The 21,732-nt window shown below is 33.2% G+C and overlaps 2 protein-coding genes and 1 pseudogene across 3 annotated transcripts; 1 reads left to right on the forward strand and 2 right to left on the reverse strand.

Moving 5' to 3' along the window:
- Positions 1-497: 497 nt before the first annotated feature.
- LOC18599669 (P-loop containing nucleoside triphosphate hydrolases superfamily protein) lies at positions 498-8,254 on the reverse strand. 2 transcript variants are annotated; one of them, XM_007029731.3, is made up of 8 exons: positions 7,145-8,254; positions 6,671-6,979; positions 6,230-6,510; positions 3,960-4,991; positions 3,123-3,291; positions 1,865-2,022; positions 774-1,030; positions 498-655 (listed from the first exon to the last, which is right to left on the reverse strand). In XM_007029731.3, the coding sequence occupies exons 1-7, from the start codon at positions 7,974-7,976 to the stop codon at positions 788-790; spliced, it is 3,024 nt and encodes a 1,007-aa protein (XP_007029793.3). In that variant the 5' UTR covers positions 7,977-8,254; the 3' UTR covers positions 498-655; positions 774-787. The 2 variants fall into 2 exon arrangements, with proteins under 2 accessions (XP_007029793.3, XP_017977299.2); XM_018121810.2 differs by having other exon boundaries at positions 498-1,030; positions 7,145-8,253.
- A 1,695-nt stretch (positions 8,255-9,949) lies between these two features.
- On the forward strand, positions 9,950-14,457 carry LOC18599670 (uncharacterized). Its single transcript, XM_007029734.3, has 8 exons — positions 9,950-10,192; positions 10,317-10,390; positions 10,473-10,554; positions 10,844-10,894; positions 11,406-11,506; positions 13,233-13,386; positions 13,460-13,693; positions 14,144-14,457. The coding sequence occupies exons 1-8, from the start codon at positions 10,070-10,072 to the stop codon at positions 14,258-14,260; spliced, it is 936 nt and encodes a 311-aa protein (XP_007029796.2). The 5' UTR covers positions 9,950-10,069; the 3' UTR covers positions 14,261-14,457.
- Positions 14,458-16,853: 2,396 nt separating this feature from the next.
- LOC18599671 (agamous-like MADS-box protein AGL80 pseudogene) lies at positions 16,854-17,555 on the reverse strand (annotated as a pseudogene).
- Between the last annotated feature and the right edge of the window lie 4,177 nt (positions 17,556-21,732).

Genomic DNA, 21,732 nt, shown 5'->3' on the forward strand with positions numbered 1-21,732 from the left:
TTACTTTTATTTTGCAACTGCTACCTGCAGTTTATTTCTTTTTTCTATTTTAGTTTGATATTATTTTTTATTTAATTCTTTATATAGACAATATGAATTGCAATATGTGAAATATATATATTGAGAATATCTCATATATTATTTGCAAAGGGACAAACATTAGTATGAAGTTGCCTTACTGATATCTTTATCTTCACAAATATATAAGCACATTGGATACAAGTATTAATTGAAATTAATCATGATTAATGTATATGTTTATCTTTCTGCAAGCAATGCAAAAGGCAGTTGTTTTCAATCCTTATATTTCTGTTTCATTCTCCTTCCTCAAGTCTGGGAAAATATTTTATTTATTGAAGATAGAAGTAATAATATTGCACTTTTTGGTTTTAATGAACCAGAAAGGAGGCACAAACACCTCAACTATTTGCAGAGCTTTGACAAACTGGATGTTTTGGAACATATACAACAGTGTATATGAAACATAGACTGAAGTGTAATTTAAATGGAGGTAATTTTTTTTTTTTTTAGTTTTCCTTTTCATTAATATTATTTGCCCCTTTGAAATGAGTACAAATTAGGGTTCATCACATTTGTAGTTCTATATACAACTAAATCAGCGGTCTGCAGTTTTTCTGTTCACAAAAATAATCACCTGTACATAAATCAATGCAGAAGCAGATGCCGAGTTAAAATGAATCCAAGCATCTAAGATACCGATTGAACTCCCAAATAATCATCATCGCGAAGAAGCTTAAAGATTGGTACTTGACCTGTTCGTGTCATATTAGCTAATGGATGGCAGCATTGGATCCATGCCAAGTCCGGACCCTCCAGAAGTACCAGGCTCAGCATGCTTCACTCTACCAAAATAGCGGATATGGCGCAACAGCCTGGCCAGGAAAGTGTTGTGGCAAATTGTTGAGCTATCACACACAACCGCCACATGTTTACGTGCCCTTGTTACGGCAACATTCATTCGCCTACTATCTCCCAGGAATCCAACAGCTCCTAATGTGTTTGACCGTACCTAAAACAGTAGCAGGCATTCAACATCAGTCTTAAAATTAGTCAAGCATTTCTGTCAATAACAACTCATTCAAGCAATCCATGATTGAAGCACTGATTTAGAACTTCGAATTATCACGTGGCATGTAAAGAAACTTCATACTTAGTAAACCATTAAAAGTTTTCCCAAAAAAAAAAAAAGCATTGAATAAATAAACTATGAATGCTTTAACCCAAACAAAATGCCAAATTATATCAAGTAAATATAAATGGCGTTAATTAGATAAACTGAATGATAGATAACAATCTTGCTATAGGGTGTGTATAATAAGATCTGATGTACTTAGGCGCTAACCACTTCCTTTAACATGCATCACCTGTAATGTAGCTGCTCAATGAAATACAAGAACACAGAGCAAGTCTGAAAAATCATAATTCTGATAATACATTCCAATATTTCATAACTTGGTACTATAGAGTGAGAAAAGGATAAAATCTTCTCTAACCCAACTGGGAAAAAAGGACAGAACATATCATTTGTCTATTCTGTTGTCATAAACTACAATGTCAATAAACTGAAATGTTAAGTTGGTGGCCATTATATCTCAAATCTATAAAGCATCACATGCTTCAAGAACTAAAGGATGTCAAACTCCCTTGAATAAATGATCTTCAAACATCTTTGTGTGATAAACATGTTCATAACTTAAAGAAAAATGGACATTTTACTAGCAAATTCTAGAGAGATCAGCAACTAGGACAAAAATCATATAAATTCAATGGTTCGAATAATGACCTTATCTCAATTATTTCAAAAAATAAATGATAATTCATGCAAAAAAAAATTGAACAATACCATTGATATAATTACTGCATCAGCCTCTCGCCCCTGAAAGCTATCAATTGTTGCAACCTCAACGCCTGCAGCCTCAGGAAACTCATCAAGCCTGTCCCTTAGGAGCTGTACCTGAGCAACGTAAGGTGATTGGACAGCAATAGCTGTTGGGCTGACACCTGTGTGAAATATTAGAACCACAAATAATTTAACTTCATTTAGTAAGGAAATGGTGCATCTATCAGGGCCTATTGATGCTACAAAGCAAACAAGGATGTAAATTGAAAGAAAAAAAAAACAAACAGAAAGTGAAGTGGACCATAAAATTTTATTGAGTGAAGGCGTTGATATACCAATCAATAAGTATTATGTAGAAGCTACAACAGAAATCGCTTTAAAACTCGTGCAAAGTGAAAATCAGGGATAGAACACTTTCTGTAAGAAGTGCTATACAAGACTGACCATCAAGTATGCTAGATATGATATACAAGAAGGTGCCCAAATCTTATTAATTTTCTAAATTCGAATTACAACAACAGTGCAATCACTATGTCATATACCTTTACTCTTATTCTCACAAGTCCTCAAGGTTTCGTTTTTTTGGGCCAATCAAGTCTTTCATGTTCAAAGCCAAGAGTTAATTATCAGAGGTTTAAAAGTTGACGGATGAACCATCATGACTACATGTTGAGGCAATAAAATTCTAAAAGCAGATAGATAATCATTGTGAAACTATAGAGAGATTCACCTAGCACAAAGTGATAATTTTTGGCACCCAAGAAAATCAAGATTCTCAATTTCCTACTGCAGTTTATAGATGCAATTCAACAGATAATACATGTGGGAGACATCTGATAGTAGAGATGTCAAAGCATGTTGCTTGCTCATGCACCACACAAAAAAAAAAAAACAGCTTAACTCTTACAAGAAAGTGTCTTGCTATATGCCTAGACAGAAGGCATTTTCTTGACAAGAGCAGCACCTTATGAACTCCTGATTGACGTATAAGGACAAAATAATCACCCAGACAATGGAAGATGATCATGTTCATATATGTTTTTCTTTTTTAAAGGCATGTTCATACGTGTACATGTATGTTGCCCTCTAACATTTCCAAACCCATTATAATTTGAACATTTGTACTATTGAGGCAATGCAAAACTTGAATAAAATTGCATCAGTAAGGGACTTAAGACGTAATTCAACTTGTTATCCAAATATCCATGAGAACACAAGAAAGCACTCTCAAAAAATGCAGAATGAAGAAAGGAGTCATTACCTGCATAGATCAGATAAAAGACATGTTGAACAACAATATCTGCTTCCCCTTCATTGTAAAATGATCCTGTGCCCGCTGGATCTAAATGCTCTTCACAGCCAACTGACAAACTTCCATATGGCATTCTTGTATCAAGTAACAACAATGGACATTGTGTTATCCATGTAGGCTGCAATAATGTAACAAAATTGTCAAAACTCGAACCTTTTCCTTATCTTCCTTTCCCAACCCCATCCCCAACCCACCCCACAAGAAATATATAATTAAAAGTGCCAAGAACTCAAGAAATTAGAATCCTAAACCTTCTCAAAGAAAAGCTTTGGATTAATAGAATTTTTATTCCCATTGTACAGCTGTAGTATCACAATTATTAGTATAAATCATCATGCTTTTTTTTTCTTTGTTATCAGAAAGCAAAACCCTATTAAATATCAAGCACACAGTGGAAAGCCATACAAGCATAAAAGTCATAAGAGGGAAAGGGGAAAGAAAAAGAGAAGAGAACACAAATTCAGATTAAAAAAAAAATGGACGGTAAGAAAAAGAGAAGTTCAGATCATTAGAACTTAAAATATCAATTAGATCAAAATGTTGTGCTCTCTCAACCTTTAATTAATTTCAAGAGTTTTGTCCTTTAGCATTTCCAGTAGCCACTATTTCATTTATAAGGAGGATTTATCAACTGAGTGTTGTTGAGAATTTTAGGTAACCAAACAACTAAATGTTATGGTAGGTGGAAGAAGCTCAAAACATTAAGAAAGATCTAAATCACATCCAACAACAGGGTAGATCTATGCTCCAATTTATAGAATGAATAAAAAGTGATGGGTGTCATACCTTGACAAATGGAGAATCAACAAGAAGATGAGATCCGACAGAAGGAGAGGATTTCAGTTCTCCATCATACATCTCCTTTGAAGCCCAACCGGCTATTGCATCATTCATTCGGTACTGAGTTGTTAACATGGTAGCAAGAACACCTTCATGCATAGTTGCAGCTCTCTCCAGTAAAGATACTCCAAGGCCACCTTCTAAAGCTTTTCTAGACAAAATTACTGGAGCAAGTTGGCATTGATCACCAGCAAGTATACAACGTTTCCCCTGCAATATTGGGATCCAACAAGAGGGTTCAATTGCCTGCCCAGCTTCATCGATTACAACCAAGTCAAAAGTATCCATCCTTCGGATCAGTGGATCAGCTGCTCCAGTGTTGGTAGAAAGCACCACCTGTGCACTTGATAGTACTTCCCTCACAGTCTCCTTCTCCTTCTTCTTTAGTGCCTTGCCAAGCTGCTTTAAAAGCTGGCGGATGCCAGCAGCTAAAGAATCATCCTTTAAACAATGTCGAAGGTCTTTTCTTAGATCTGACTTCTTTCTTTCAAACTCAGCTAGGTAATCTGCAAGCTTAGAATTTACAATCTCAGCCAAAGACTTTGAAGCTACAGCTGAAGAAATACGTGCTGGATTTCCAACCCGTACTATGTTCAATCCAATATTAGAAAGTTTCTCAACCATGTTGTCAACAGCTGCGTTAGTAGGCGCTGCTACTAGCACCCTTTCACCTTGCTGGACAGCAAGTGCTATAACTTCCTTAAGCAGACCTGTCTTTCCAGTGCCAGGAGGTCCTTGGACAACCAAAATGGGTCGCTTCTTGTTTAAACCTAAGGCAATTGCTCTTTGCTGGGAATCATCAAATGTTCCATTCTGTAACAATCCATCCAGCTTTGCTTCATTCCAGTCTGCATAACTATTCTTCTCCAACCATGTCACATCTTCCTTGTCCCCAAACAGTGTTGCCACAACAGCAATTGAAGGGTTTTTCTTTTGTAAACCGTTCTTCTGAAGCAGCATCAAGGCTTCACAATTGCGCTACAAAAAACCCATAAGAGGCCGTTAATGACATAGTAAGCATTTATGCAAACAGAAGCAAACAGGAAAGTGAATTAGCTGAAGTAGGGTAAAATAGAAACTATTACAAAGAGGCTGAAACATTTGTCTGGAGTTAGTACTGATAAAAACTAACTCAAAAGCTAAGAAATGTCTTCTTCTATGAGACAAGTCCTTATAGCATGTGGCAGAGTGAATCATTCAACACATGCAACCTCAGTAAAAAAAGTGCGTAGCCTATGTCAATAACTGCACCTTGAAATCACCAGAAAAAACAAAAGGAAATCTATAGAAATTTTCTTGGGTCAATTGAGTTTCAATATAGCCGATTTACATTGGCAAATCTATTGGTTTCACTTTACAATTTGCATGCTACCATAAGGAAAGAGGGGGAAAAGTCTTCAAGATGCTACTAAAGGCATTCATAAGTAAATAACAAGGTTTACATTGTGCCACCATCTTGTGTAGAGATCAAGAAACCTACATTACATGTTGACCTAGCATTGGGTCTAGTCCCAAAAACTACTAAATAAGTTCCATCAAACATTACGGTTTTCTAGCTTTTTGCAATCCCTCATACCTCTGAAAGGAGAGGTTTGTGTTTCACTTTGTCAGTATGATGGCTCTTGGGCAGATCCAACTACAAATCACCTAGATTCGCTAGTCATGTAAGGAAGGATAACTTCAGTGTTCCTTAAATCAAATGAAGAAACCAGTTATTTCATTAGGTCACCACTGAGAAGGATGGATAATAGAGTTACAGAATCTATGCTCTAAGCATATTTATGAGCATAATAACAGATTACAACAAGTGAAAAAAATAATATGTAATCCAGAAAGCATCTCAGAAATATTATAGCCAGAACCCACTTAAATGTCTATGGAACTCCAAAAGCAATATACTGAGACTAAAAATGGTACAGAGCCTTGGCAATATGGCTTCATGTAAATATTATTAAAGGAACATCTATTTCCTAACATTTTAAAATAATTTCCTTCAATTTCATGACATTTCAAAAGCATCACAAGAAAGCATCAATATCATCTTACTAGTTCAGAGTATAGCCAATAAAAGTAGGAATGAACTTATACTGGTCAAGCAAAAATTTTAAATACAACTAAGAATTATTAAATATAATAGTAGTTCTAAAACTAATCTTTTCATAATCCAGGAAATGTAACAGCAAAATATGAAAAAATTAAATGCATCTATCAAATACCTCATATGTGAGTGCATCAGCCAATCCTTGAATACGATCAATGCGCACATTTTTTCCAAAGAACTTAGAGAAAGTGGGATCACCATGACGAGACTCCAGAGCCACACTGATACAACCATCCTCCCCAAGGTTGTCAACAAATCCCTGCATGCAAGAAGTAGCACCTGCTCCCCTGCTGTCACAAATCCTCACACAGACCATATCTCCAGGAGACAGGGTAGTAGGTGGCAGTCGGTGATTACCTTCAACCCTAAATAGCACCAAATGCATTCCACCTAATCCTGTGCAGATCACAGCTCCAAAGGTATAACCAAACCAAACCACTATTTTTGCTACAAACTCCTAAATTACATAAAAGACCAAATGGAGGCATAAACACAGGGCTTATCAACCTCTTATAAAAGAAGCAACTATGGGTAATAAAAATAAATTAGTAGTAACCTGTTGATGTGCTAACAGCATTCAAATTGCAGATGGTGTCACAAAGTTCTTGCTGAGCCTGACCATGACTAACCAAGAACTCAATAGGCTTTGATGAATCAGAACCTTCATCAGGAGTAGGGACAGCATTCAACTCCTCCTGTGTGAATTCCAATTCTGCATCCCTCTCTATCCGAAGAAGCTCTGACATCTGCTTTGTGAACTCATCAATCCTACCCTGCATGGCCTTAGCCTTCTCCAGATCCATTCCCAAAACACCTTGAACAGGCTTTGGCTGTGTAATCTTTCGAGCAATTGCCCTATGCTGAGCTGCACATCCACCATTCCCAGCTCAAACTCTCTCTTTAACCAAACTATTAAATTTATTAACTAGCATATTCCAAGCATTATATTAAAACACGTAACTTATGCTATAATTAACCTACAAATAAAGTTGGACAAGAAAATAGTTCCGGCCATAAAGGGGAAAAAAACCTGAATTTGCAAGCTCCTTAAGCAGCTTCCAAGACTCTGTCTCTCTCCAATCTTCAACCACAGAGTTCTGCTGCAACTCTTGAAGAATATTCCTCAATTCCCTCTGGAAATGGTCAAACAAAGTTGGATAATGTGTACAAGCCTTCAAACAAATTGCTTCAAGTCCAAGAGGTATAGGAATGGCATTGAGATAAGGTTGTGCCTGGATAACAAAAGTCAATCCAGGCCCCATCCTTTGCCGCAACTCCAAAAACTCCCCTTGCAACTCTGCTGTCACAAAATCTGAAGCCATTGCCTTCATCCCTTCACTAATCCACCTAATTACCCTCTTCCCAAGATCCCTTCTCCCCAAAGGATCCCCATTTTGATACAAAGTTCTAACATTTACAGCCTTAGTCTTTTTAACCTTCTCTTGCTTTTGGTTCTTCAACAACCCCAGTTCTTCCACTATTATCTTTGTACTACTACAACTACTACTAGGCTTAGAAGTAGACTTCGAAGAAATACCATCGTTATCATTTTCACTGATCTTTGGCTTGCTGGCAACATTGCTTTTGCTTCTAGGCTTCTTCTTTGTAGCAGTAGTAAACTTTCTGCTACTTCGACTGCTGCTGCTACTACCATTGCAAACAAGCTGCTTGGACTGAAATTTTGTTGGAGGGTAATTATATTTATGACCAACAAATAAACAAATAGATTTCACAGGAGAAGAAGAAGAAGAGAAAGAGAGTGGCAAAGAACTCGAAAAGCTACTCCTTTGAACACTCAAAGCCAATGTTCTTGTTGTTGTTGAAGGAATGCTTCCACAAAACAAGCATGAGGCTTTTTCCATTTCACTTGCAAAAAGCTTGTTTATTTTCCAAGAAAAAATCCCACATCATAACTGGAAAAATCAAGCTTCCATTTTTTTCCCTTCTCTCTTAGCCTCTCTCAAGAATGATTCTTTAGGGATCTTCAATATAAATATACTCTGGAGATTCTCTTGGCTTTGTTTTTGAGTAAGCAGAAATGGGTTTTTGAATTTGAGCCTCAAAATGGATTTGAGGTGAAGAATGAGAAGAAAAAAAGACTTTTTTTGTAACCTTTTACTCTTATGAATGTACTGCAAAAATACAGTCATGCACAGGAGAGAGAGAGAGAGAGTTGAACAACGAAGATATTTGAGGGGTCAAAATCAAAGGAGGAGATCTAAGAGACAGTGTTTTGATTGGCTACAAGTGATTGTGTGGAGAGGGAATGTGGGGTAAACGTGTTCTATTGCTGTTCTATCTTTTCTCTCTTACGTTTTGTGTTTTGTTCCGTGGTGATAGCTATTTGTGGTAAACGCAACATTTGAGAAAACCATTTCACGTGGAAGGTAGACGTGTGCTCCTCTCAGCCATGGAAATATTGTTTTTGAAAATTCCTTTAATATCTGGAGAAGTCAAAGATTCACGCTATACGGGACATGTAATTGTGAATCTTGATTTGAGAAAAATACCATATCTTTGAATTTTAATCTCCCGCTAGGTTTGTTGAAAAAATAAATATAAAAAAATATAAATAGAAATAAGGGATTGGATTTTAAAAGGATTGTAGAGGCCATCGGCCAATTATTTATTTTTTTTGTTGTTTTTAAATAATTTTTTTATATAATATTATAAAATATTTTTAAATTATTTAAAGACCTAAAATAATTACATTCAATTAAATCTCTATTCACTTATTTTGAGTTAAAATTTTTTTTATAATTAACAATTGATTATTTGTAATTAATCAAAATATCATTTATCACTTTTATATTCATATAACACTAATATGAAAAGTAAAAAAATCATATGATTATATCATTATATCATATCAGGATGTCACATTATTATCTACTATGACATGTTAAAATATCACAATATCATATTTGACAAGTTTAAGGTAAAAAATTTTTGTATCTTAACGTGTCAGATACGAATAACATGTTAAAAATATATTTAATGAACCGTATTAATCATGTTTAAACGTATATACATGACACGTTTATCAACTTGTTAGAATTTACTAGTCAAAAACTATTTTAGTTTTACTTAAATAATTTTGAACAATTATTTTAACAAGTTTTTTAATTTTTATAAAGATAATAATGTAATTATGCCATGTCCAAACCCTAATTTTGAACTTTTACTTTGTGATCATTTTGGATCATTTTATATATTATTAGTCTTTTAAGATTAGATATTAATGATGGATTTTATCATATTATATGATAATAAATTTTATGTATGTTATTTATGTTAAATTTTATTATATTTGATGTCTTTTTTTGTTTTGTTATAATTATTTTTATAATTATCAATTTTAAATTAAATAATAAAATTATATTTAATTAAAAATATTTTTATTTAATCATATTAAATATGTTATTAATCGTGTTATATTTTATATTAACATATTTAATAAACATGTTAATCATGTTGAATCGTGTTATACGATTATTAAATATATACATGTACATATTTTAAATTTAAAATATAAATATTATTTGTATCATGATTATATTTAATTTTAATATATTTTTTATTTAATCGTATTTAATACATTTAAAATATAAAAATACAAATTCACTTATCTCCGACTAAACTTAAAATCTTTATTGTCAATTTCAAATCCGGAAATCCAACTTCAAGCCCAATTATCACCTAAGGTTTGGGCCTTGGACCCAACAACAGCTGAGCAGCGCTACACCAAACAAGGCTTAACTGTTTTGGGCAACTTACTGAAATATCGCCACGTGGATATCACCCTGGCTGAGGTAGTGTCAGTGACAAAACCGACTGAAAGTCTTAAAACACCCAAAACGGTTTCCGGCCAACCATAAACTGAAAACACAAACAAAAAACGAGACCGCTTCGAAGACAAAAAAAGACAAAAAACATACTAAAGGAAAAAAGAGGCATGAAGTTATTTGATGTTCATTGCCACCTTCAAGATCCCAGAATTCTCAACAAAGCTCCCAAGCTTATTTCCACAGCTTTGGAGTCTGGGGTCCTTAATTTTGCTGTCAATGGTGTCTCTGAGGTTGCTGCTTTTGCAACAATTTATATGTTTTTTACTTTGTTTCTCTCAATCAATTTTTTGTTTTTATTTGATTTTTTATTCTTTATGATAATATTGAACTTGGGATTTCTGTTGACATGCTTAGAGAGATTGGCATTTGGTCAAAGAAATGGGAGACAAGTATCCATCTGTTATTCCTTGCTTTGGGGTTCATCCGTGGTAAAGTCAAGTGAATACTTCATATAGCTTTTAAGAAAATTCAATTTTGTTTCCTTTTGAAGTTTTTGTTTTTTTTTTGCAGGTATGTCGCCGAGAGAAGTCCGAGTTGGTTCAGTACTCTCAAGGAATTCTTTGAGACCACTCCTGCTGCTGCTGTTGGAGAGGTAAATTTCATTTTTTCTTTAATTTAATTTAATTTAATTTTATTTCACAGAATCTAATTAAGGGTATTTAGTATTTTGTTATTTAGGTTTATGAATGAATAGTTCTGAATTTTAATGTCTAGTTTAACTTAGCTTTTCAATTTTCATATTTTTTTTAAAAAAAACCTCTAAAATAAAAGGTTTCAGACAATGACAAAGTGGGATAGTAGATTCTTATACTATTTCTACTTGAATTTGCTATATGCTTTTGCGGTACCTCTAACAAGAACATGCTTTTGGGCCTTTTCAGATTGGTTTAGATAAAGGTTCAAGAGGCAGGGAGATTGATTTTAATGATCAGGTTTTCAATGTCCTTATTGTTTCTTGCTACTCGATTGCCATTTATTCTCTGTTACAGGTTTACATATAACTGCTTCTCATAGATGAGGCTTCTTCTTTCTCTGGTGTCATTACTTCCATTCCTTACTTTGTGTGAGTGCATGTATATTAGTGGCAGAAAGGGTCTCTTCATATGTAAAAAGAAAGCCTCAAAGTAATGCATCCTGTATAGATGTTACTACCTCATATTTGCTTTTATTGTCAAGTGAAATTATCTGTTAGCAGACATGTAAATGAAATTTAGTTAAGCAAAGCAACAGTTGGAGAACTCATGTGCTAATTAGATTTTCACAATCATGCAAATTCATTCAGGCTATCTGCAACTTTTTGGGACCTCTTAGCAGGCTTAAGAAAATCTCTTTCTTTTTTTTTTTTTTGTCATTTTAAATGGATTAAATATTGTTTCACTTTTTTATGATGTTTCATAGGCATTTTCTAAAAGCTTTCTGAGTTATTAAGTTCAAATCTTCCAGATTGAAGTATTTCGGCAACAGCTAGAGCTTGCAAAAGAGTTGAAAAAACCAGCATCTGTCCATTGTGTTCGTGCATTTGGTGATCTTCTTCAGATAATGAAGTATGGAATTTATGTTTTTTGATTTTCATGAAAATATTTTATCTTAATTAAATTATTGGGGAACATTCAGAAAATGGTTCAGTGCAATTTATCTAAGATAGGGGTAGTTAGCAGGTAGCAAATAATGGTAGGAAGGGAAGCAAGCTTTAAGAAACAATTGCCTAAGTTTTTCACTGTCAGTATCTTAGGTAGAAGTGCATATTTAAATTTCATTGGAACAGTGGCAGATTTTTCCTTTCAATTTTTGGCAGCCCTGTGCAAATGACTGTTTCTTTTTGTGCAATCTTCTCTTTGATTAGGGAACAAGTTTGATGGAGTTGCATAATCCTAGCTGTGGCACTATAATAAGTTTCATCATGTTCACTAAGTTTTCTCAGCAATTGCTCTTTTCTCTGAGCAAATATCTATAGACCCTATGGGAATTACCTTTAAATATGAATTTTGTTTTATCTGTCTGTTCTTTATGACCAGATAGGGGAGAAAGAGGAAAATTCAGGTGGTCTATCCATATGAAGCGAAACTTGAAAATGTTTCACTTCTTTTTACCTCGAGAGTTTTTGTCTATTCATGGCACGCTGGCATGAATCCTATATGTTTTATCTTCCTAAAAGAGTAATAGCCATCTGGGTACTATAATTAGCATCATGGGACTAAGAATACTGTTCTGGTTTGATGGTACCAGACTGTATGTACCCCTTTCAGGTAAAGCGAATATTCATCGACCATATTTTCTGTTTTGCTATTAGTTTTGGGATGCACTGGTCATTTTCAGTGGTATCAACAGATTCTGGTGGTGCCGGTCAAAACAATGAATTTGGTTAGTACAGAACTGTATGATTCTTGTTATTGTCTTAGTCAAAACTTTATAGTTTTCAGCTCAACCGACCTCGTTCTCTCTCTTTGAAGAAATGATATGTTTGGTTTGGAGCTAATAGATTGATGTGCATAAATTATGAAGAGTGAAGACCACATTTCTTCATCTGCTTAGAACCTAGACAATTTCTTTCTAGTTAATTTCCTTCTTTATTCTTATCTTTTGGCCCATTGCACTGGCTGTAGGCTTAGTTTCTAAGAGAGAAATGTGGGCCTTATTATGGTTAGCTTAGTCTATTGAAAAGATATTTTTTATTATTTAGTTTAACAGCTTAATTGATTTTAGAATTTTATGCTCTCATATAAATTCAAAATTGGATCAACTTTTACTGATTTTATATTATCATCGTAATAAACTTTTGTTTATATCATATATTTATCAACATAATTTTTATTTATAGTGATTTAATTACATACTTACATATATAATATATTTAAAATATATATCATTAAATACCGGTAAATCCGAAACGTACATCAAAACACATCAATACCAGTGTGTACCATTTTAAGAGAAAAATTGAAACACTTACCGGTACAGTAATGACAACCTTGCTTTGTACCGGTCGATTCACAGCCTCTATTCACTTCTTCATATTTAGTGTTTGGGGACTTCTGATGTTTTGCAGGTCATGCTGGTATTTAGATCAACTGAATTTTCATAGTTTAATACTTAAATATTGTCAATGTGTTGTTGGGTTTATTATTTTTATGCCTATGATTGTTGGTATCGTGCCTTTCAAATGCCTTCAGCATTCATGTTATCTAGCTACTTGCTTACTGATGTACTTGTAACATGCTCTAGCCATTATTGTATACATGTTTTCTTACCAAGATGAATTTATTTCCCCAGAGATATTGGGCCTTTCCCAGATGGCATCATTCTTCATTCTTACCTAGGTTCTGCAGAGATGGTTCCTGAATTTGCCAAATCTGGTGCTTACTTTTCACTGTCAGGATATGTTATGCCTATGAAAACTCAGAAGGCCAAGAAAATGCTAAAGGCGGTTAGTTCATCAGGTTCATCGTTCTATGGATGTGACAAAGTATTTAGTCTTCTTATATCTGAAACTCCTGCAGATACCTTCTGAAAGGATATTGTTAGAGTCAGACGCACCTGATGCACTTCCAAATTCAGAGTTGGGCTCTCTGTTTTTGGTTGACGAAGATCCTTCCCTCCCTCAAGAGTTTTTTGCTCAAGGGAGAAGTTCAGCTTCAAATATTTGCACTCCCTCTGATCATCAGTCCCTAGCTTCAAGAGATGCTTCAGCATTGCCAAAAGAGATGCTTAATCACCCGGCAAACATTCATAATGTATGTTTTCTACTAAAGTTGAAGGTTGTCTTTTATATGTATGCTTGCATCCTGCTTATATCTTTCTCCTGATCTCTTACATTCAACACACTTTCTTATAGAAGACAAAAGAATTATAAAGGAAATTAATTTAAACAAATCTAATATGAGACAATGCCCTTCATCTCTAGTAATTAATGCACTACAATTATAAGTTCATGTGTTGTTTGCTCTAGAATATGGAAGTTTAAGGTCAAAAGAGCCCTTAAATAGGCAGTGCCAGTGAGTTGGGTCATCATGAAGAAAGATTTGATTATTGCTTCTGAGACCGATATTAAATTTGCTTGAGGTGCCATTGAGTCTTGACCACATAATATGCTGTATTTCTTTACCCTATTTGCCTTGTATGTATTCGGATATGCCCTTGAGAGCATCATATTTGTAACATATGGAGAATTTTGTTACTCCCAGGTGCTTGATTATGTTGCTTCTTTGCTGGAAATGAGAAAAGAAGAACTTGCAGAATTAAGCTACAGAAATGCAGTCCAATTGTTTTCTTATCAAGGTTCAAAAGTTCCCTTGGAATGATAGATCAGTGTCTTATCCTTTTCAGCACTGGGAACATTTTCTTGTACCATTTTGTGCATCTTACAAATGTGAAAAACCTGAGTAACTGCTAATGTGTTTATAGAAAATCTTGTACCATTTTGTGCATTTGGAGACTTCTAACATGTACAAGATCTTCATACATAATTATGGCCATTTTCTCTCCCTTCACATTTTCATTTTTTTTTTGACTGGTGGATTTATTTTGTGCACTTAAGATTCCTTTCTTCAAATCCAAATGAAATAATGCATTTGCAATTGCATAACCCACTCTCTAAGATGACTATTTGTTTTAATGCCAAATGCAAGAACATTTCTTGCACTAGGAATAACATATATTGCACTTGCATAAACTTATAATTGCTGGGTTGACAAAAACAAAAGTATCTCATGGTAAAGATTTTTCTACATTTTGTAATTATTATTATTTATTAAGTATTTCGTTCCTTTTGTCTGTTTTTAGTTATAATTTAAAGAATTTATCTTTTAAAAATTAAATAAAATTTTATTACCTTTTCAAAAAGAAAAACAAAAAAAACGATATTTGTTACAAACTAACTCTATGTTTTTATAAAATTTATATTATTATCTTTTATCGAAAATTATAAGGATTTTTATTTCACTAATTATTTTCAATTTGGATTAAAAAAGTCGATGATTTCTTATCCATTACTCACTCACTACTTCAATTACATCTATGTTACTACATACCTATATTTTTTTGGTTTCTTCACAAAATATATAGCCCACTCTTCGACCTTTAGTCACGACATTAATGTTTACTTTAGTCCTACTCTTCAACCTAGTGCTGAATAATCAAAGGTGGCTCTTAATTTTTATTCCTTTCGACATTCTAATTCATTGCTGATTTTGTTCATGTCCAGAAAAGCAAACCAAATCAATCCTTAATCATGAACTTTTAGCTTAGCTTATGTACATAATTTCCAATTTTATAATTTCTATTGCAATGCACTGCTCTGAGGCCAAGGTATAGGGTTTGTCAGGAGGAAGTTGAGTGTCAGGTTGTTGCCTATCCTTCTCTTCTCATCATACTTGCATTCCATACCCTCTTCTTCTTTTCGTATATCGAATTTTAATCTATATTTAAAAAAAAACTAAAATGTCTTTTAAGTACAAGTATGTTCAATCCCTCCGATATTCCATTGGAGGTCAGGTTCTGGTTTCTACCACCTTTTGACTTTTACTTTATCGGTTCGTCCTGGTAAAGTGTAAAAAGAGTGCTCTTATGTATCCTTGGCGCTGCATGAAGTCCAGTCCTTTTTCTGATCATATTGATATCGAAAGTATCGTATCATGATTAAGCTACTATGATCAGCATCTTCATTAATATGCTTTCAAACATTCATATTCAGGGCATCAACAGAAAATATCAGGATATTGACCAAGAAATGAATTTGGGTTTATTACAGTCTAAGGTAGAACTAGATGGTAAATTGAATATCTAAGAAATTTTAATCCATTGATCTACATATATGCATAGATTAAGTTTCTATATTATCAACATCTCAATAGTAATATCATTAGACAAAATTTTCGTGAAATCTAAAAATAATTACACAAATGAAATACATCAAATGATAAGAACCAGTTGTTCATCCAATTATTTATTCATAATGTTTATGTCACAAATTCTAGAGTGCTTGTTTTAATTTTTATGCTCTTTGCATGATGAAATATAAGTAACTTATTGGATTCATATTCAACCAAATGGCTCATATATATTTGATGCAATGCTGTGTACTAATGAGGAAGTCTATAACTTTTTTTGATGTGCTGCAAATGGTTTGCATATTAAGATTAATTTTCATTGATGTACTAAATATGTTAAATATATCATCTCTTTAAATAATCAACGATAGATATTTTATAAAATGATTTTGATAAACCTATTGCTTATATTTACATACAAGAAAAAATTGATAGGGCTTACGATCACTTATTTACATTTTATGTTGATTTGGCTTATATATATATATGCTTAATTAGAAATAATTTTATTTAATATCAACGACTAATACAAAATTTGATAAACAAAAGGATGTCAGATTGAAATTTACAGGAACACACCATAAGGAGAGAATTGAAACAGCACCCAACAACATAAATCACAAAAAACAAGAATTCGAACAACGCCCACCACCCAAACAAGATAGTTGGTTGTAGCAATTAAAAACTCAGGATATGTGATTTGACTTTGTTTTACTCTTTTTTACTGGATGCAGTGCAAGTTTTGATTGTAAAGCCAACACTAATCTATAATCTTTTTGCAAATGAGTCTATATGGACAGTTTAATAATCAAATACTAGAAATCTAAAATGGAGAGAAGATTGATATCAATTGATATAAAGATAATAATCACGATGATTGAATCCTAAGGAATTTGTTTAGGTACATTAGATTCAACGGGTGATTATGAACAAGAAAAGAAATGTAAATAACTTAAAATAGAACATAAAAACATGCAATAAGAACATGCAATAAGAACATCCCTTAGACATAACAATTAATACAAGCAGACAAATATTGGAACTGTGATACAGAGAGATGTTTTTCCTAAGGGAAAAAAGCAATGGGGTTGTTATCCCCAAATGAGAGCACCGAATCAAGTCCTATGTTCTCTGGTGAATGCATCAGGTCCTTGATCAACTGTTGCCTCTGCTCTGTTTCTGGGCTCACCTCACGCTCTGGACTGTCTACATGCACCTTCTCTCCACTCTTCAGCATCGCTTCTGGTGTTGCCATTGTTGCTGATGCTGCTGCTACGGACCTTTGGGAATGAGATGCTTTGGTAAGCATATAAATCCTCCTGTCAATATCCTTCATGTTTTGCTCGAGCAACCACCCGAGGTCATTCAAATCCATCATGTTCAAATTCTCTAACCCTTGTCCGGCCAGGCATTGGAACATGACTTGTGTGATCTCCTCCTCGCGATTGTCCCTACACTGTTTCTTGAGCTGTTTGTTGGCTAGTTCGATCCTTCGCTTAAGGAAACTCTCTTGGCTCATCATCTCCATGCTTTGATCCATCTTAGGCATCTTTTTAAACTTCGAGAGCACGCGTTCGGCTTCTGTAGGAGATGGCCAAACCTCAGGTTGAGTGTTATAAGGACTGTAAATAATCACAGAAGCATCTATCCCACAAAGGGTACTTAGTTCGCTCGCCTTCTTCAACAGACCCTTCTTTCTTTTCTTAAAGGTAGCTTTCCTTGCAGAATCTTTGGTGATGTAGGAAATCTTCACCGTATTTCTAGTCATGGCTACCTAGAGAGCAAAGAATTGGAATTGAAAGCTTTTTATGCACTTCCTACCCAAACAGCCTATGCTATATATAGAGATGAAGAGATTCCATTGTTCTTATCACAAAATTGTAGTGGTGTTGGTCCTTATTGTATATAGTAATATAGGGACTTAAAAGGAAAGAAAAAACTATCAGGGCACCCCTTGAATTTCGTCAGAAAATACAAATCTAGTCTTTTATTGGTTGTGGATTGATACAAACATTGGCAAAATATCTTTGTGGAGGGAGTGAAAATTTGCTCAAAGGATATGAAGAGATCTCAATGTAAGGATATCACAACTGTAATTTGACAAACAAAATTCAATTGGATGAGGTTTTCTCTTACCTAAGACATGATGATTCTTGTTTCCATGATAAGATCTAGCATGAATCATAAAATGTTTTGTAGTCTTATTCATCCATTCATACATATTTGGTATTTTGTTTTTTTATTGCTAATTTTGGTAATTATAGATCACACATTTAAGTGTGGTAATTAAGAAAGGATAGGGTGATCAATAATGTCAATCCCATTAGTGTAAAAAGATGCTCTTGTTCAGACAGAAATTACATGGAGACAAATGTTTAATTGTTCATTATCATTAGGATGATTTAAGGAGAAATAATTCGTGTTATAATTTGATATGGGTGTACGCGGCGCTTAGAAAATTTGGATCCCATAATCAGTTTTGTGATGTAACTAGCATCAAAGAGTTAAGTTAGAGTTCCGTCATTAATTTAAACAAGATTAGTCCGGTCCATTTGATTTAGATTCCTAATTTATAACACGTCTAAGGAAATGTTAGATTATTAATATATAATATTAGATAAGAATTAATTGATAGACAATACTTTTTCAGTATGTTTTCTTTTTATCTTCATTTAAATAAATTTTTATTTTTAATTTCTAAAAGTAAAAAGTAAATTTGAAATGTAGAAAAAGTTTTTTTTAAAAAAAAAGGTCAAAAAATGATGCAATCTTGAAACTTTCAAAGATACATAAATAGTATGTAGCATATTCCAATTACAATTTTTGCAACTTAATTAGTCTAATATTTTAATAAGGAATGTAAGGTGAATGATAAGGAATGTAAGGTGGTGTATTTTTTTTCTAAAATGGTAAGAGGATGGGTGTTTAGATTTTTTTATAATCAAAACATATTTTGCTATTTCTTAATTTACACCAACAATTTATTTTTGTGTATGCATTGTGTAGACAAACAAGGTTTTTGTTATAGTAGACTATAACAAAATTGAGTTGTTTTGTTCAATTTTATTTGGCTAAATACTTAAATAAGCCCCTAAACTATATTAAAAAGTAAAATAAGGTCATTCTAGTAAACATATTTGGGACAAACAAACAGTCCCTTGCTTCAAGAGATGGTTCAACATCGCAAAATGATATGCTTAATCACCTAGCAAACATTAATAACGCACGCTTTCTGCTTCAGTTGATGGGTGACTTTTATGTATATACTTGCACCGTGCTCGTATCTTTTCCTTAATCTCCTACCTTCAACACATTTTCTTATAGAAAACAAAAGAATTATGAAGAAAAATAACTTACACAAATATAATACGAGAGAATGTCCATTATCTCTAGTAATCACTACATTATAATTATAAGTTCATGTGTTGTTTGCTCTAGAATAAGGAAGTTTAAGGTCACAAAAGCCCTCAAATAGGCAATGCCATTGAGTTGGGTCATTCTTCGTGAAGAAAGATTTTATTAACACTTTTGAGACCGGTAGTTAAATTTGCTTGAGGTGCCAATGAGTCTTCACCACATAATATACTGTATTTCTTTACCCTATTTACCTTGTATGTATTCGGGTATGCATTTGAGAGCATCATATATGTAACATATGGAAAATTTTTATCACTCCTAGGTGCTCGATTCTATTGCATCTTTGCTGGAAATGAGAAAAGAAGAATTTGCATAGTTAAGCTACAGAAATGCAGTCTAGTTGTTTTCTTATCAAGGTTCAAAAGTTCCCTTGGAATGATAGTTCAGTGTCTACCTTTTTCAGCATTGGGAACATGTTTTTGTACCATTTTGTGCATCTGGTTAATGTGTTTATAGAAAATCTTGCTCCATTTTGTGCATTTTGAGACTTCTAGCATGTACTAAATCTTCATATATAATTATGGCCATCTATTCTTTATGCACATTTTCATTTTTATTGACTTGTAGATTTATTTTGTGCACTTAAGAGTCTTTTCTTCAAATCCAAATGAAATAATGCATTTGCAATTGTATAACCCACTTTCTAAGATGGCTTTTTTTATTTAATGCCAAATGCAAGAACATTACTTGCATTAGGAATAACATTTATTGTTATTGCATAAACTTATGACTGATGGGTTGACCAAAATAAAAGTATCTCATACCTAATTCATATATAAGGTATTTCGTTATTTTAGTTCGTTTATAATTTAAAGAACTGATCTCATAAAAATTAAATAAAGTTTGATTACCTTTTCAAAAAAGAAATCAAAAGAAAAGACAATAACAGTTACTAACTAACTCTATGTTTCTATAAAATACGTACCGTTATCTTCCATCGAAAATGAAAAAGATTCTTATTTCACTAATTAAGTTCATTTTGGATCAAAAAGGTCGACTATTTCTTATCCATGACTCACTCACTACTTCAATTCGATACATGTTACTACTACCCTTTTTTGGTTTCTTCACAAAATATATAGCCCACTCTTTAACCTTTAGACACAACATTAATGTTTGATTTAGTCCTACTCTTCAACCTTGTGCTGAATAATCAAAGGTGACTCTTAATTTTCATTCCCTTTAGAGTTTTAATTCATTGCTGATTTTTTTCATATCCAGAAAAGCAAACCAAACCAATCCTAAATCATGAATTTTTTAGCTTAGCTTATGTACATTATTTCTATTGCAATGCACTACTCTAAAGCCAAGGTATAAGGTTTGTTAGGAGGACCATTAGCGTCAACCTGCTGCTTATCCTTCTCTTTTCACCCTCTACTTTTTTCATATATCGAATTTTAATCTATATGTAAATAAGAACTAACATATCTTTTAAGTACAAGTATGTCCTATCCCCCCAATTGTCCATTGGAGGTTAGGTTCTAGTTTTTACCACCTTTTAACTTTTACTTTATCAGTTCCTTCGAGTAAAGTGTAAAAAAAGTGCTTTAGAGTATTCTCAGAACTACATGAAATCCAGGCAAAGGTGGCTCTTAATTTTCATTCCTTTTAGTATTCTAATTCATTGCAGATTTTCTTCATATCCAAAAAAGCAAACCAAACCAATCCTTAATATTGAAATTGTTAGCTTAGCTTACGTACATAATTTCCAATTTTATGATTTCTACTATGATGCACTGCTCTGAGGCCAAGGTATAGGGTTTGTTAAGGGGAAGATGAGAGGCTGCTGCTTATCCTTCTCTTCTCATCATTCTTGCAATCCAAGCCCTCTTCCTTTATCCATGTATAGAATTTTAATCTATATGTAAATAAGAACTAACATATCTTTTAAGTTGGTCATCCAATCATTTATTCATAATGTTTGCGTCACAAATTCTAAAGTACTTGTTGTAGTTTTCATGCTTTTTCATGATGAAACGTAATTCACTTATTTGATTCATATTTAACCAAATGGCTCATATATATTTGACGTCATACTACATACTAATGAGGAGGTCTATAACTTTTTTGAATGTGCTACAAATGGTTTGCAAAGATTAATTTTCATTGATGCATGAAATATGTTTAACACATCATCTTTTTAAATAATCGATGAAAGATATTTTATAAAATGATTTTGATAAACCTATTGCTTGTATTTATATGCAAGAAAAAAACTGAAAGGGCTTACAATCACTTATTTACATTTTATATTGATTTGGCTTTTTTTTTTTTTTGCTCAATTAGAAACAATTTTATTGAATGTCAACGACTAATACAAAATTTGATAAACTAAAGAAGATTAGATGGAAGCTTACAACAAAACACCACAAGGAGAGAACTGAAACAACACTTAACAACATAAATCATAGAAAACAAGGATTCGAACAACAACCTACACCCAAACAAGATAATTGTTTGTAGCAATTTAAAACTCAGGATATGTGATTTGACTTTGTTTTACTCTTTTTTGCTGGATGCAGTAGAAG

Source organism: Theobroma cacao, chromosome 5 (genome assembly GCF_053813885.1).
Source record: "Theobroma cacao isolate CCN51 chromosome 5, ASM5381388v1, whole genome shotgun sequence".
Taxonomy (NCBI): Eukaryota; Viridiplantae; Streptophyta; class Magnoliopsida; order Malvales; family Malvaceae; genus Theobroma; species Theobroma cacao.

Coding starts and splice junctions, on each gene's coding strand:
- LOC18599669 (XM_007029731.3), bottom strand. CDS start 7,976: ATGGAAAAAGCCTCATGCTTGTTTTGTGGAAGCATTCCTTCAACAACA. Junction 6,980..7,144: donor TAAGGAGCTTGCAAATTCAG/GTTTTTTTCCCC, acceptor GTGGATGTGCAG/CTCAGCATAGGGCAATTGCT. Junction 1,031..1,864: donor ATGCAGTAATTATATCAATG/GTATTGTTCAAT, acceptor CTACTGTTTTAG/GTACGGTCAAACACATTAGG.
- LOC18599670 (XM_007029734.3), top strand. CDS start 10,070: ATGAAGTTATTTGATGTTCATTGCCACCTTCAAGATCCCAGAATTCTC. Junction 10,895..11,405: donor AGATTGATTTTAATGATCAG/GTTTTCAATGTC, acceptor CAAATCTTCCAG/ATTGAAGTATTTCGGCAACA. Junction 11,507..13,232: donor GATCTTCTTCAGATAATGAA/GTATGGAATTTA, acceptor TTATTTCCCCAG/AGATATTGGGCCTTTCCCAG.